The sequence below is a fragment of the Coturnix japonica genome, chromosome 8, assembly GCF_001577835.2.
Source record: "Coturnix japonica isolate 7356 chromosome 8, Coturnix japonica 2.1, whole genome shotgun sequence".
NCBI classification, from domain to species: Eukaryota; Metazoa; Chordata; class Aves; order Galliformes; family Phasianidae; genus Coturnix; species Coturnix japonica.
Genome location: NC_029523.1, coordinates 23,039,647 through 23,057,166, shown reverse-complemented (window position 1 = coordinate 23,057,166; position 17,520 = coordinate 23,039,647). Strand labels below are relative to the sequence as shown.

Below are 17,520 nucleotides of genomic sequence, written 5' to 3'. Positions count from 1 at the left end.
AACAGTACAGTACAAGCTGTTTCTGAATCAACCCATCCAGAAGCTGGAGGTTAATGCTGAACTCTGTCCTTTGCATTTTGTCACTCTCCTAGTTGGGCTGAAGCAATGTTGGGGTGAATCTGTGGCTTGCAAAGCACAGCTGTCAGTGGTTTGTGAGGAATTGCACTTGGAAGAATTCAAGTTTGTTTAGTTCCAATATATATCATACACCCTGCTTTTCCTGGCGGTTGTGCATGTACCAGTAACTCAAAAAACAGACCACAGTGTAACAGTGTACAAATGAAACTTTTACTCCAAAAAGTATAATTGGAGGTTGATAGCTTCGTAGCAGCTGGGAACCAGAAAACAGCCTATTCCAAGGTTAAAAAGAAAAAGAGTGAAACTTCTCCAAATGTCTTAAAAGTTGGAGTGGACATGGATAGGGCTGTTTAATGGACAGCTTAATCTGAGCTATTCACCAGGGAGGTCCTGGGCAGGAGAACATAGAGACCACCTGGCATGGCTTGACCCCTTGCTGCAGTGCCTCTGGTGGCATTTGTCTGGAATACTGAGGCACTCTTGTTGCCTTGGCAGGATGGGTTTTGCAAATCCATATATTAGTCAGTGTTTGTATGGGTCTGAGATGACCCATTTCTGGTGTTCAAGAAACATACAGACGTTGCACAGTAGGACTTGGTTTAGTGAGGAAATATAGGTGGTAAATAGATCATCGGACTAGATGATCTTGCAGGTCTTTTTCAACCTTGGTGATTCTATGATTCTAAATCTCAAAGGTCTCATCCCCCACACAGAAATCCCACCTGCCTCCAGGAAGCAAATATTCCTTCCTGGGAGATGTGCTGCTGTTGAACACCACTAGTCCTGCTGGGGAGGACAAGGGTAATTTTAAGGCAAGACATCCTTACATGCCCCACAAGCACATTATCAGCCAGGCCACGCTTGTTTCCAAGACAAGCACCTTGGCAAGATGCTAAAGTATGAGTGATGACTGAACAGCCTTTTATATTCAAACATGTTTTACAGCAGGGGTACTCCTAAATTTCTGACTGTTCTCCTGGCCACTCAGCCACCCTCTCCTGCTCCTTTCCAAAGGATCCCATGCTGCTTGCCTAGCTGGGCTGGCATCTCAGCGCTGATCTGAAAGCTGTTAAGGAGCTGGACACTGCTCAGATTTGATTGTAAGTGATTCTTTTGTATGCAAGAGTCTGGATTCTCCATTCTTGCTCCTACTGGAGCACAGGAGATGCACATTGCATGACGCCCACCAGGTACACTACCAAAGCTGTCCTCCACCCAATGGTATTTATCTCATAACAATAATATAATAAAAACCCGTTACAAAACCTAGGATTAATACAAAGATTTCCAGTGTTTCCTTTAAAAACAAGATTGTTCTGCCGTTTGTAATCCAAACACCGCTGTGTTGGATTCCACATACAAGAACTCAACAGCAAAACTGATGCTTTTTTGGCAGGTTTCTACTTTGTGCGGCTTCTGATAAAACTGGAGCTGGAAATACACACTAGTGAGAATTGAAATGTCATCTGTAACAAAAGTAAGGCAAGTTTGTGTTCTTAAAAAAAGGGGACTTCACACTGAAAAATGTCCACTTATCTGCCAGTAGATGGCAAAAATACCCCGTATTTGTCTTCAGTACCTAAAACAATTAGTACAAAAGGTTTGATGTGTCATTCTCCTCCTTGCTGCTTATAGAAACTTTCAGAAAGTATAAATTAAAGTGCAACTGTACAAAAAAACCCCACAATTCTTAGACAAAAAAAAATTCCTAGGGACATAAGAACTATCAAAATGATGGGTTTGGAGTTGTTTTTAAAGTTGAATAACTGCATACCTGGGACCAGCTGCATTGCTAATGTTCTCCTATCTTTTGTTTCTTAAAGCAAAACCAGAAAAGGAAGAAAACAACCCTCCCAGAACTTTTTGGCAAAGTTTTCATAAAGCATTTGTTCTTTGATCAGACTATTAAGTTCCTTTGCAATCAAGTAAATGGAACTAAATATCTTAGCAAAGCCAAGCAGATGCCAATGCTGTCCATTAGATCGAGCCTATGCAATGAGAAGTAATAATTCTTTTAAACAAAGAAACTGCCCCACATGCACTAGAGCTTACCCTCAAATAGCAAGAATTTCAACCTGAAAAATCCTCATAGTTTGTCTTGAAATATAAAACCCTATTCTTTGGACAGCCAGTAGCAAAGAAACAGTGACATGTTTGTGATATCCCTGCCTTCTCCATATTGCAGAGAGGTCCCAACCGGTTCTGCGTCAGGACAACAGAGCTCTTCATTCTCAGATCCTTGGCAGGTGAAGGCAGGCAGCTTTGGCAGAGATTTTGGGGTGGATATGGGAAAATCTTTCCCATAGGAAGATGAGAGGTAAGCGCTCCAAAGCCATGACGCAGAGAGCCAGATCTGGGGGACTCAGCAGCATCCTGCCCCATGTCTGCAATGGGAGCTTTTCACATGCCACCCCTCACCTTCTTTAGTAAGGGAAAAAGAACAGAGGGTGGGATGTTACATGCAGCAGCTGCTTGATTTAGGGTGAAAGCATTGCCAGAGGTTCAGCCCTTTCCTCCCCCTGCTTCGGGCTGTATGGGAGGTACAACCTGAACCAATTTGTGTTGTGAAAAGAAATGCTTGCCCATGGCTCTGTAAATTCAGGATCAACCAGGAGGGAGTTCTCTACCAAAAGTCAATGATGTGTTTGCTACTTTACAGCCCTGCCCACGTATCCCATTGGGTTCAGGATAAAAAAGCTCACATATATTTCACTCTGGTCTAACGAGTGAAACGAAGTAATTCCTGATTTCCTCAATGCCTTGTTTGAGGGGCTGTATCCTTTGAGTGCACTTGGGATCTTTCAGCAGAGGAACTGGTTCTGCGCTGCAGGCTGTGGAGTGGTGAGGAGAAGGAAGGAAGCAGAAGAACAACAGAACAGCCATGTTGGAGCTGGTCCTCACAGTGCAATGCCATGTGCTGGGAGTTCGGTGCCTGGCTCAGCGAGCCAGAGCCATGATCAGGCTGGCACACATCTCGAAGAAGTCCATGGTGTGGCTGCCCAGGCGTGGGGGGACTGAGGAGATGCTGCCCACGAAGGAGCCACTCAGGGACCCCATCAGTGACTGGCACTCAGTGGCTGCTGCAGCATCAATGCTCAGTCTTGGCCGGTGCAAGCCAGCAGCTGAGCACGAGCGCTGTGGGGTGGATGAGCCAGACCTCTGCTCCATCACCTCATCTTCAAGGCAATAGAAAAAGCAAGAAATAATTATAACAGCATTAGTTTGGTATCCCTTTACTAAGGAACTGCTAACAGTAGTGGAGACAAATGGATCAGAAGGGATTTAGGAGTCGGACTCAATGATCCATGTGGGTTCCTTCCAACTTGGGATATTCTATGATTACGAATCTAAGTGACTTGAAACAGCATCACATGCTACAAAAGCATTCAGGAACTGAAGAAATATTATTTTTCCTCAAAACTTCCAAGCTTGCTGTTTCATTACTGCTTACCATCAATGCTTTTGAAGTCCAGGAGGTAGCTGCGGTTGTCCACCTGGTACAGCTGCAGACTCATTTTCACATAGTTGCCTGTCACTGGGTTCTTCCGACGCACTCTGAGGTGGTAGGAGTTCACCACCTGCAATGGGCAACCAGCTTTAGGGAATACCATTCAAGGCAAGAAGAACAACATTGCTTTCCTTTTATTTTAAAGACTAGCAAGACACCTTTTGACAGAGAAAGAAAAAACACAGTTTTTAAAAAGAACAATTCTTTAAAAATTAAGCAAATGGCTTCCTCTCCTATTTCCTCTTACAGTTGTGTTTGGAGAACAATTCTTGGGGCTCTGATTCACCAGCCCTGCTGGCAGATGAAGCTGTTGCAGCCTCTCCTTCAGGCACCAAACCAACACTGTTGTTCCCTCAATGGCAGTAATGGCCAAAAGAGCCAGAAACGACTCCCAGGCCCATATAACAGGACCGTGCTTGGGAAAGCCAGGCAGGATGGATGGTGGGGAATCATAGCCTCTCCCATCAGCACAACTAAACAAAGTGTTCGTCAATCAGTCTTGAGCTGTGCTACACTTTTTCTCTCACCACTTCCCACCCCACAATCTGCTGCATCTCATTCGCAATGAGATCTTTTCTCTGTGCTATATTTATGAAACGGTGGCACTGATGCCAAAGCTAAGAGTCACGCCTGAAGTTATTCTTAGGATGTGAAAGATTGCTGTGAAACCTCCTCGTATAAAATAAGCTCCTACATAAAGGCACTTGGTTGAATCAGTCTGTGAAGTCATACCAGAAATACGTTAGGTTTGTTAGCTCTCTGTAAAACCATTCAGCCAACAAATGTCTGGCTCTTGTAGGCACGTGTATCTGGAGACAGTCCATCTCTTCGATGGTGCCATGAAATCAGGTTCTGGGTGCTACTTATCTTTAAATACATAACAAGGAGGACATACGAGGTTTCAAAGATGCACAGGCACAAAGTTTGGGCATTAACCAAGGGCTGAAGACATCCACACAGCAAAAACACTCTGGACGTGGAGTAAGGAGGATATTGACTCCAGTGATGAATATCTGAGCAGAAATTCTCCTTTTCTTGATCCTGATGCTTGCACAAGGCTGCTGTGAAAGGCCAGGAGAGCTCATACCTATGACTGCACTTAGTTTTAGAGAAGAGCTGAGACAGCTTTACCTGTGACAGTAATTGGTGAGTGATCTCCCTGTCCTTATCTCGGTCCATGAGGTTTTCTCATCGAATTTTCTCCCTAGTTCTTTTGATGATGGAGACTGAGAGAGCAGCAAGGTAGAGCTTAGCTGCCCACCGGTGTGAAGCCACCACATAAGTAGAAACAAGGAGACATGTATCGTGCCATTTCAGGACATGCAACTACTATGACCCAAGCAGAAATAAAGGGAGATGCTTTTCTTGGGAGCACTCGAGTTGACCTCGCAGGGAATTAGCCACTAAAATTAGAAATGTGACCAGCTCCTCTTATCCCTGCAGCTAAACAAGACAGAATTATCTTTCCAGACAGAGGCTTAGGGCATTCAGGGGAAAAAAAAAAAACAACAAAAAAACCACTCTTATTCATGCCACAAATAAATGGCACAAATACGGAACATCTTGTGGGCATTTGTTTGGAAACAGCTGAGGCTGCGACCATATATAGATTGACCTCGCCAATCAACTCAAGTTACAATAATAATAATAAAAAAAACATTTTAAACCTCCCCAAAGCACATTTCCTACCTTCCACTCAAAATCCAACTGCTTCATAGCTCTGTACACCTCGGCCATAATGTCATAGGGTTTGCTCTGGCTGCGGATCCCCAGGTGCCACTTGGCCTTTTTGACAGTCAGAGGTTTGGGCTTAGTGGTGTTGAGTGCATCCAAAGGGCAGCGTGCCTTGGGGCTGTCTGCTATCAAGGGTGGCATCCGCTCGGGGTGAGGCTTCACACCAGGAGGGATGTGCATGGAGTCATCCATAAAGGAGCCAGTTGGGGGACTGGAGGCCAGGTAGAATTCACTGGCTTGGTTCATGATCCTCCGGTTGTCGATGACAAGGTGGTAGGCAACCGCTAGTTGGTCCTGGGGGTCGCCGCTGTACAGACTGTTCATCACTTCTGACTCAGTGCACTCAAACTTCTCGCAGACCTCCCGAACTGCGTCATCATCAATGACAGTGGCATCGTAGGAAGGGTCCTCTGGGAAGAGGTAGCTGGGCAGCTCCTCCTTAAACCACTCGTGTTCCCTTGGGAAAGGCAGAGAGGGGCCAACATCAGCCACACCACTTCATAGAGGAATCATGGAATATCCTTTGTGGAGCTGTAGCCACCACAAGGCCTTCCCTCAGCCTTCTCTGCTCTGAGCTGAACAAACTACAGGGCCTCAGACACTCTGCATACACCTTTCCCCCCAGACCCTTCACCATCTTTGCAGCCTTCCTTTGGATGCTTTCTAATATCCCTATGTCCTTCTTATATTTCAAAGCTAGCCAGGCCCACTACTCCCACCAGTTCACAATGAAGTCAATGGTAATTAAGCAGGTAAATGCCAGTGCAAGCCTCAGCTATAGGTGCCACCTATCAATGGTAATCTTGGCATGCATGCTGTTGCTCTAACATACAATTAAATCTCCTACTCTTCAGGACTCGTGAAGTTTAAAAGGCATTTATAGTTCAGATCCTATTTGAATGGTTAAATTCAGGCCATCAATTGCAAAAGTATTAACAATCCATTATGTCCTGTAAGTACTTGTGATGTTTATGCATATGCTTAGCACACCAGCTACATGTAATCACAGAACCATAGAAGTTGGAAGGGAGCTCTGGAGATGATCCAGCCCAACCCTCTGCTAAAGCATGTTATAGTAATGGCTACTATAAATTCCACAAAATACATATGGGACTCCACTTTCACAAGATAAATATTTAAAAAATTACTCAGTTTGTGAAACATTCAAAGCCCTGTTGCCAGTTACAAACATGTCACGATATCTGAAGGCACAAATGCCTACTTAAGTGCCCAATTGTTCCCTTTCATGGGTAGTACAGCCATTGACTACAGAAGAAATGCCTCATTTAAGGACATTTGCTGACATTTTAAACTGTGACTAACATTTTAGCTAGTAATTCTTGTGTTCCACTTCCTTTTTTATCGAATAGACAGCAAGTGCAATGACAACACTTTTATTCTAAACAGCTACCAAAGAGAGATGTGCTTGAAATAAAGTACTGAAAAATAGCTGGCCAATATAGAGTTCTTAGGAATACTGTGTGAGAGCTGGTTATGTTAAGCACTACTAAGAGATTTTTGAGGCTATTTTATAATGTATGAAGATAGAATTATCTGTATATAAGTTGCAGGAAGCTACCTATTGCCTATTTTCACTTGAATTAGTGAAGCCACTGAGAAATGAAGTCGCCAATCCCACATTCATCATCACCCACCACCAGCTGGCAGCACTTGCCTCACCATTGGCACAGAAGAGTTCAGGCGGGCTCCTTAAATCCCTTAGGACCAAACTCAGCTGGATTAACTGGCAACTCCTACAAACCACGCTGTGGGCTGACCTGATGTCCTTGATGGTTGCACGCTTGAGAGGGTCAACCTGCAGCATGTGCATGAGCAGAGTGGCAACGGAGCGATTGAGGTACTCGGGGATGTAAAACACACCTCCCCGGATCTTCTTGAAGAGGGTGGGCACGTGCTCATCATCAAAGGGCAAAGTGCCACAGAGGAGGGCATAGAGGATGACACCGCAGCTCCAGATGTCCACCTCTGGGCCAGCATACAGCCTGTGTGAAGCAGAGGAGGAGAAATGGGTCACAACCCTTCCTCTATTCCTCTCTGCATCCTTGGGCTGCCTAAGCCAAAAACCTACTCGAGGGTGATGGGGAATGACGCAGAGCTGCTTTTAGTTGATCACGCTCCTTCGTGATGCATGAAACAGGAATATGAGCAACTCCACCAGACCCAACAAAAAGCCCAAATCTACATTTCCAGGAGCTCTGCCAGGCTGCTTGCTTCCTTGCCCCCGAGGCTGGGGGACTCAGCCAGCAGTTTCTATTCACTCAGAAGCAGATTAAACAGCAGCAGATACTATATCTCTTGAGTGTTTATTTTCAGTTGAAGTTTGTGTGCTGGTATGCAAGAGCTCCAGCTTCCGACAAGCTGTTAATGTGCTTCCTGGCATCACCAAGTCAGGATACCCCAAATATATGGGTTTTGCTGCTGCTGCTTGCCTGCTTGATTTGTTTGTTCATTGGTTTTTGCTGAAACTGCTGATTTCTCAGAGATTCTGGGAGTCAGTGACTACTCTTGGACTGTAAAATCCAATACAGAGGTCTGTTCATGAAACCTAATCGTCCTGCACTTGCTCCTCTTGAAAAGTTCTGCTGTAGACACACCTGGTATAAAAAAAAGAACCAGCCATGCACACTGTCATTCTATGAATGCTACCCAGGTAACAAAATACCATTTCTGAGCTCATGCTTGAGACTTCTCCCATGGAGAACAGTGACAGCAGCAAAGTCAGGGCATTCCGCTAATGCAATCGGCTCCAAGTCCCCACAGTCTATGTCTGATTCCAACAGACAGGATGTCTATTTTTTGGCTGATAGCCACATTGTTTGAACCGTGCTTGGACTTTTAAACCCAAATGAGGTTCACTTTCATGATGCTGAAACACAAGGTCTCACATAGTGCACCGTCTCTGGGAGGAGCTCAGCTATATCCACCTCCAGCAGCACATTCACCCCTGGTGGAAATGGCAGGTTGTTCCTCTCTGTCTCCTATATGAACTGAAAAAAATATATATGTGGTTTTGGCCTTTATTACAAAAAAAAATATGGGAATAATATTTTTTTGAATCACTGTCGAGTTTCTGGCTTTGTGCCCCTCTTGAAAATGAGGATTTACTTGCTTTCATATGTAGAACCATAGTCACAACAGGCTTTTTGGATGCTGGTCTAGTTCCTAGGATACTCTGCCAACACACGCGCCTGTGTAAACAGGCATAAAACAGTCATCATCACAACATTAAACAAAAGGTTGGGTTTGAAAGCTATAGGCAGAGACATACCAGATTATGAAAAGTAGCTCTCATGCAAAGGATGGTTCAAAAGGATGGAGTGGATGCTAAGGTTATGGGCAGTCCAAAGGAACACGCAGAGGACTGTAAATTCAAAGATCTGTATTTGTAAACTGCATTATGCTTTTACAGAGGAGAATTAGGGAATTCAACGTAATTCAGGTTCTCAACAGTAAAACATGGGAAGTGGCATGACCGTATCAATGGGGCAAGACTGAATTCAGCCCTAGAGCCTGTGTTCAGAATGCCCTGTTCCAAACAGCTGCTGCAGCCAGTCAGGACACAGCTGAGAGATGCCACTGCTCTGCAGTTCTGTCAGTTCAATTCATCAGTTCAAGACAAAGCTACCACCACTGAACCCGCTGGCATGAACATAAGCCTGAGAGTTAAGGGACCCAAAGACAAGGATTTTCAATACAAGGGTCTAGCAGTGTAGGGAAGTGATTAAGCAGAATATTGATTGCTCGCTTAATGAGTGGTTTTCTCATTAACACTGTGTTTTACATAGGTGGGCAGGAGAGAAAGGGGTGGCCTGGAAAAGCCTATCTTTCTGAAACCTCAGTGACTGCATCCAAAGAGTAATTTTCATTCCCTTTAATTAGCAATGTACACAGTAAACATCTGCTGTTAATAATTCCTCCAAAGTAAACATCTTTAGCAAAACATGTTTTGCTAGTACAGACATTGAGAAATACAACGAGCAAGAAGACCTTCAGATATTTCCAGCAGACTCACCCAGGCACAAAACACCGGCTGGAACCACTCAGCTGCTTTATTACAAGCTGGTTCCAATCCCAAGAGCAAATTTAAAGACCACATACTCACATGATTGGAAGTGGCATGTCCTACCTTCCAGAGATGACTTCAGGGGCTGCATAATTTGGGGAACCGCAGCTGGTGCGTAGAAATTCACCATCAGACATCATGTTGGACAATCCTAAAAACAAGGTGTTGGCTACGTATTGACATCCAGACAGGGAGAAGAGATACAGCAAGCAGAGGGGGAAATCTGATGTAATCTAAGTAGACACCTTTGAACCACTTTGCAATTACAGCTCTCATTTTCTTTCCAAACTAGTATTACTGACTCCGAGCTAACTTTGCTTCTCTGAGTTGCAAACCTCAGAACCTTTCTTCTCTACCATAGAAGAAAAGAGAGAGTTCTCTTCAGAGAACATAATGGCTGTGAAATGTGTAAATCTTCAAAAGAATTTATCACTGCTAGAAAGGACTGAACAGAACAGGGCTGGAAACTCAGCTTTTACGTTGGGTTTCAATCTGTAATGCCACTTCCAGACTCTTGTTACTGTTCATTTCTAAAACGAAGTGAGGCCAAAGGCACACAGCCATACTAAGGAGAACACACATGAAAATAAACACACGCAGCCAACTCACTGTGAAATTAACTGCGCCGAGACTGTCTTAAACATAAATTAGCTAAAGCCTTGTATTGGGTGATTATACTGAAACATAGTGAAGATTTGCAAATGACCTTGCTTCTCCATTATTAATGCAAGCACAGAAGCAGCCTACAATAAGTAATCCCTGCTTTTGCTAAGAGGCCAGTGTTTATAACTGTGGGCTTTTCAGGTAGAGAAACTGAGAGTGGTTATGAAAACAGACTCTGGGTTTTGTAAGGCGTGCTACGCAGACACGCTCCAGCAAGCGGCTTGGAGCTGGCTGCATTTCTGGAATGCTGTTGGGGTCACATACCAAAATCGGCTATCTTCGCATTCATGTGTGCGTCCAGCAGCACGTTCTCTGGTTTCAGGTCCCTGTGGACAACCATGTGTCGGTGACAATAATCCACTGCAGAGAGAATCTGCTGGAAAAGGCGTCGAGCCTCCGCCTCTTCAACCTACAGATGCAAGGGGAAACAGTTCTGAAGGCATGTGGGGCCAGACAGGGGAGGTTTGCCTTAGCAAGGAGCCAAAAGTGTTCCACGGTGTGGAGATAAAATTAGAGCATGCTTGAGACTGTGCTGGAACCAGGAGCAGCAAATAAAGTAGATTTCCCCCTGGTGAATAGATTTCCCCCTTGTGAGTGAGTGTTTTCAAATGATATAGCCCAGAGTTGACGGTAATGAGGTGAAATTAGAAAATAAATGTGGCTGAGCTGTCAAGGAGAGACTACTAGTGCCACCTATCAGGCACTGGCTTCCCAGTGGGACCATTTCTATTGCACAGCATATGCAGAATCACAGAATTATTATCGTTGGGAAAGACCTCAAAGATGATCTAGCCCAACCATCACCACCATGCCCATTAACCATGTCAAAACACCACAGAGGTTAGCATGGAGAACAGTTCTTCATGGACAAATGGCGAAGGTTGCTTTGGGGGGAAAAAACAAAAGCCAAAAGTGGAATATAGTGATGATACTACAGATAGAAAAACTACATATAAAATGATCAGGAAACTGATTGTTTGGTGGTTTTTTTTTGCCTGTGTGAAAACTAGTTTCTGAATATGGGAGTTCAGATGGAATGCATATTGGTCACTGAAAAGATCCAAAGTGAGCAAGATGAGCTGGAAATAAGAACTCTGTGTAGAAAAGTAAATGGAGTCAACTCCATCTACCAGTGCACTAATCCAAGACAACATATTGAGTTTTTGTAGTATAGAGAAGATACTGGGTTGATATAGAGAAGATCACACTGGGCTGATCCTTCACCTAAAGCATGGTTTTGGATGAACATTTTAGCCCCCTGATTGCTTTCTACCCACAAGAATGTTCTCCAGTCATTTTCTCTATAACCATAATATCATGTTTCATGCACTCAGCCTACTCCTCAGATGGTTTATACCCAGTAGGAACACTGGCATTTGAAAATGCTGCTCAGATAAGCCACATACTTTAAAAAGCCTTCAAAAAGCCTGATGAGGAGCCAAAGGGGAGTCTGGAGGAGGAGAATGACTGGGATGGAGACCACACTGAGTGCTCCCCCGCTCCAATGCCCTGCATGCACATAAATCTGCTGCTGAACCAGGGGGTTGGTTAGGCAACCTATAGCTAAAAACTATAGATATGGTGGTTTTCCAAATGTCTTCACTAAGCAAGACATTACCTTGGATATTTTAGTTTGCATATCGAAATACATCATGGAACACTGAAAAAAAATGGCACACATCTTATGTGCAAGGCAAGTATGAGACTCTCCAGATGGGATTGCTGTGAAGCAGCTTCTATTCTGGGCCTTAACCTTAGTTGTCTTCCCTTTAGCAGCCATTTTACTTCAGAACATAATCCTCTTCCCACACAGGAGTTTGGGGCTGACATGGTACTAGCACTTACACGTCCGTGCTTACAGATGTAATCAAATAATTCACCACCAGATACATATTCCATGACCATGAAGAAGTCCGTTGGTGTGCTGATGACCTGGTACCTTCAAAATCACAAAGAAAAAATATATTAATAAGAAAGGGAAAGGCTTTGAAACAGATTACTAGCTTCTAGTCAACCCTTAACATAAGCACATGGATCTTGTGTTTATAATCATTTTTCATTGCTGAAAAAGCCATCTCTTATTTCAAGGGGCACGTCAGGATAATCTTTCACTTGTCTATGAAAGGATCTCTTTCACAGATTGACCCTTTTGCTTCAATCTTTTAAATAATCCTCTGAAATCTCTGCCAGACAACCCTATTGCATTTAGGACTTTCCTGACATTCAAGTTTCCATTTTGGCTAAGATGCGCAACAACATCTTCAGAAGTCAAAACTTCATTAAAATGGGATTGGGAACTGAGTATGTTTGGTTTACTTCATACTGAAGATATAAAAAAGGAGATCTAGATACTACATGGAGCTACCCTTGGAAAGGCATAGAAACAAAGACAAGCACCCCAAAAGATTAACATCATTCTTCAAACATTAAGCTCCTCTATATTCTAGAATTATAAACGTAAAGGAAAGTAAAAGAGTTGCCTCCTTGATGTGCAGATTTACCCTCCACCTCTGTTAAATGATCCCTGAGTGCTACAAATGCACTTCAGTTTCCCATCCGGCGTAACCCGATGGCAATGATCTGAGGTCAAAGCAGCTGTAGCAATGCATAGCAGCACCAGCTGAGGCTCCCTGTGATTTATTTCAGACATACTGTTTGCTTTTGCTATTTTATTTGTTTATTTTTCACAGCTGATAAATAGGCTTCATTTTCAGAGGTGATCAAGTGAACAGGTGACAGTCCCAGTAAAGATCAATGGGATCAGCTTAACTTTTCTGAAGTGTTTTGCTCTTGGACATCTAAGTTAATAGCACTACCATTTCTTGTATATACACATAAAGTGACGAGACACCACAAGGGTTTAAACAAGAACCTCATGTGCCATAGACTCCCCTTCACCTCTTCATCAGTGTATTTCAGGGCTGCAGTATTTAGAGGAGACTGATCAACTGAATTTAATCTCCAGGCTTTCATGGTTTGTTTGATGAATGTGTGTGCAGACTGCAAGGATGCTGGATGAGCAGCCAGGACTTTTGCTGCCTTTTTTTTGTGAAATAATACCAATCTGTTCTCCAATAAATCCACGGAACTCTGAAGTTACTCTAAAGTCAACAGTTGCTGCATGGTTAGTTATTTAACTTAGGGAGAATTTGTTTTCCCTTTCCTCTAAGTCCCAGGTATTTGCTATATCTCATGCCAGTTTTAAGGCTGACCTAAATGTCAACTTATCCTTGCAGTTACCATTCAACAGCTTTCTTTTATAGAAATGCCAAAGATATTATCGAGTGCCTCATTAATGTGAACTGGCTACACAAACCAGGGATTGAGATGGAATCCCAGAGGCAGGAGTGCAGGTGCTGATTTACAACTTAAATTCAGATTCATCAGAGTAGCAATGTTGAAAACTTAAGTCTGAATAATAAATAAAAATATATATGTTCCTTTAAGCAATGGATAATCAGGCCATGAAAACGTAAATCCTATTGACTTCAGGCCAAGGCTTCACTCTAACAGCCTGCTCATGCTGTTATTCCTCAGGCACGATTCTCCATCACTTCAAGTCATGAGATACTGACCCAACAAAGGAGAATCATAGAGACTCCTCATAAAATCCCAACGCAGGAAAGCACAGATCCTGTCTATGCATCTTTATAATGACTTCTGAATGGAAAAGTGGAAGTTTGGGCAGGTTTAGCAGAGCAAACCTTGGTGAGGCTCATGGTTGGTATAATGGCCCAAACCCCTCAGTAGGAAAAACACCTTCCAGAGTTCCTCAATGTGTGGATTGTGCCCCCATGCAAGTTAACAGGAAGGCATTACAATAGCAGCATTTTGGCTTCAACATGCAAAAACCTGACCACACATCTACCACTCTGTACAACCATAAGACATCTCTTGAAAACAAGTCAACGTGTGAAGTCTCTGCAGATAGAGGAGTAAGCTGAACGCATGGCAGAACATCTACTTACAGCTTGATAATATGAGGGTGCCGGAAGAGTTTCAGGTTTTGAATTTCTCGTTTGATCTTCCCAACCACATCCAGGCTGCGTATTTTCTGTCTGTTCAGGATTTTTACTGCCACTTTGTGCCCTGTCAGCTGGTGTTCGCCAACTAATAGAAAGAGGGCATTGCAAAGTCATTACGCGGAGCAGTTAAGATTCATATTGGAGATTAAAGATACTGAGACAGAAGATTTATAAGCTAAAAAAGGCAATAAAGAGTAGAAATTGGGGTGTTTTAAGTATAGTCTGGATATCAGGACTTTATTTTCCTCACCTTTCCTACAGGTACTCTTTCTATATTTTGTGAGTCCTATTCTATGCAGTGAAAGTGGATTCAAACACCCAATAAGCAGCAGGTTTCCAGGAAGCAAAATGATGCACCATTTCATACAATGCCCCAACCAAAAGTGCAGGAATGAGCGCACAGTGTATAAATGACTTCAAAACTAGATTGGAGATGTCAATACAAGGGAAATCCCAATCCTCAATGTGGCAATTTGGGAAAAAGAATAATTAAATCATAGAATCATAGAACGGCTTGGGTTGGAAGGGACCTTTAAGATCATCCAGTTACAACACTTTGTTTCTCTTTGCTTTACTATTTTCCCATTGCAAAGTAGGAAAAAAAAAAGAAAAGAGGGGACTTATGGCCAAAAAAAAAATGCTTAAGTAGATATGACAGAGTGAGTAAGAGGAGGTGGCCATAACCAAAAGTAATTTGCAAGGATTTAAAGCACAAAAAGGTTATGTTGATCAGAGACAAATATATTTAAATGGTGGGGGAGAACCTCCACTGTAATGCACAGGTTGAGTGCATTAAACCCAATAAACCTTGCCTTAAAACGAGACCATCACACTTCTTTAAAAAAAAAAAAAAAGATATAGGGATTTTCCCTGCCCAGAATAGGACTGCGGGATTTGCATTACTAAAATGAATTTCTATTTATACTTTCTCAAGCATGCTTCTCATTTTGATGACAAGCTGCAGGAACACCACGCTGGAGTGTAACAGCCCCAGCAAATTCTGCTTTAAGAAAAGACACAAACCTCAATGTGTGTTTTTATGCCATGCACTTGGTGCGCTCAGGTGCTACAGGGACAAATGGTGACCACAAGCTAGGAGCAGCACCGCTGTCACTGGTGGAACTGCACTAGTTTAATGGTAGTGCAAAATAAATTCAGATTCTGATCCATTTGCTATCAACAGCCTAAATAAGAAAACTCTCTGTGCGTAGGAAGCAAAATTTATAGTAAAGTTAACAGCAGAAACTGCTGGTAAGCAGATAGTTTACATCTGAACAGGTGCTTGCATCTAAAAGGGTGCTCTGGCCACAAGCTGCCCAGTCTCAGGATCTCCAAATGGGATTTTAAAGAAGGTAACATAGGGATGGCTTCCTAAGACTGCGGAGAAAACCTGCTTGCAGTATTCATTTAGGATCTCTAATTATGAATGCTACCCCCTCACTAATAGCACAGAGCAGAAGCTGTTAACAATTATGAGCAAACTCTGTTATTAGATTATTAGACTCAGTAATTTCAGAGCCTCTAAGGAGCTGATCAGAAGCAATGCATGTAAAACAGGAGGCCGGGGAAGGCAGGAGGCAGCACCAGCACCGCTCAGGGCACGCGAGGTCACTATTATTAGCCGCGAGATAAGACCTGCCAGAGATTCTTTCCTCAGTAAGAGCATCCTAAAAATAAAACACTTTTTACTGCTCTTGAAAATAAAAGCACCACTTTGCATGCCCATTTCATCCCTTCGTAATACTCAAACTACCAGATGAAATGAGAATAAACTAAGCTGTGCCGTTCAGATGCAATTTAGGGATTAGCGGAGGGTTGAAGTAGGCAGATAATTCCTCCTGGGTGGTGGCAGGAGAGCACTGAAAATAGTCAGAGGAGGCATTTTCCCTGGTGATCCTTGGGGAGGGGAGAGAAGGGCAGTGTGGGGAGGCTGTGCTGGAGTAACAGCCTGTATAGCGGCATGGGTGCCAGGGGTGCAGCAACCTGCTCGAGTTTTATAAGGGTCCAAAGCATACAGCCATGCAAGGAATTCTCCCCATCTTGTTGTGCTTTGGCCATCAGCTGCCTTGCAAAGATCTCTCTTTGCTGAGGTGGTCATGGCTATGCAGAGCAGAGGCCAGCAAAGGTAGAACAGGGGGTGTTGGGCAACTTCAGCCATCGTCTCCTAGACTTTGGATTTGTCTGATCTCCCTGGCTGGGAGTGCAATAAGCTGCATTTTGCCAGCTGCCCACAATTCATTTGCTCATGTTCAAGAACTGAAACGCACTAGGGCAATGGGGAAACTGAGGAACAGCAAAGTGGCTTATGGCAGTACTAGGAAGAAGACCTTGATCCTTGCCATTCTTCATTCTGGTCAACTCTTCCTGTCCTTGCAACAGCATAAGCTCTGAAAAAATTGGTATTAAACTCTTAGAAGAAAAAAAAACAAAGGTCATTCCTGGAGTGAATAATTATTGTTTTTAATCCCACTGCCCAACAGTTCATCTTCTTTCCATCCATGACAAACAATGTGCAACTCCGTGAAGGCTTTTCTAGCTCAAGCACACCAATAATTAAAACCAAACAGACTATTTTGTAATCCATCTTTTGCTTACAGTAAGCATTAGATACGGAGATATTCTTGTTCTAGTCCCCAGTGGCTTGTTAAGCCTACTTGAGTGTCTTGAGAGGGGGATGAAAAGACAACATAATTTGCTATGTGGTGGGAGTCCTTTAAGCCCTTTGGGTCTTTGGGGACAACGTTTCCCTTTGCTCACAGTCTCCAACCCAGCACACATTGGTGGGACAAGAAGCACTGGGAGGTCCCATGGGCTTAGCCAGGGCAAACCCAACTTTGCCACATGGAACAGGGAAAGGATGCACATGCTCCTCTGTGCTAATGGCACTGTCCTGTGCTGGTACCCAGGCTGGGCAGTGATGATGTCAGGTGGAGATGAGAAATCCTGCTCCTTCCTTCCCACTCACTGCCTAGATTAAAGCCTGAGGGGAGGAGGGAGGGCTGAGTGGCAGTATTAGAAAAGGGATTTGAGCATGTGTCTTGTCTTCTAGTGACAAGTACTCCAGTCAGCTTCCCCGCAGCTTAGAATCAGCAAACTCAGCTCCATTGGGGCAGGCAGAGGGGATGGATTTGACAGTGACTTGAAAGCACTGAGCATTGAACAGAGCCTGTAAACTCCAAAAACTGGCACCAAAGCAGACGTGGTGTGAGCATCCTTAGCTGTGACTGCATCTGTTTATGCATGGGACTGCCTGCATTACTCCAGAACTGGAGGCTGCTGGAGAAAGAAGGGAAGAGATATAATAGGATGAGTTTCTAACAGGAGACCCTCCATGTTTTATTATTTTTATAAGAGAGGAGAAAAAAGATGAGAGATTTATCCTACAGTAAGCTGAGATAGCCATTGAAGTCCTCTGGCAGATGGCTCAA

General features: G+C 43.6%; 1 protein-coding gene across 2 annotated transcripts in view; it reads right to left on the bottom strand.

The window, feature by feature from the left end:
- Positions 1-266: 266 nt before the first annotated feature.
- Positions 267-17,520, bottom strand: part of PRKAA2 (protein kinase AMP-activated catalytic subunit alpha 2) — a 19,364-nt gene continuing 2,110 nt past the window's right edge. The window contains exons 2-9 of one of the 2 annotated variants that reach the window (XM_015870677.2): positions 14,036-14,177; positions 11,913-12,006; positions 10,332-10,476; positions 9,468-9,555; positions 7,099-7,323; positions 5,276-5,777; positions 3,530-3,656; positions 267-3,254 (exon numbers count right to left, since the gene is read on the bottom strand). In XM_015870677.2, coding sequence (XP_015726163.1) covers positions 3,016-3,254; positions 3,530-3,656; positions 5,276-5,777; positions 7,099-7,323; positions 9,468-9,555; positions 10,332-10,476; positions 11,913-12,006; positions 14,036-14,177 — 1,562 coding nt within the window. In that variant the 3' untranslated portion in view covers positions 267-3,015. The other variant, XM_032446418.1, reaches the window with a different exon arrangement.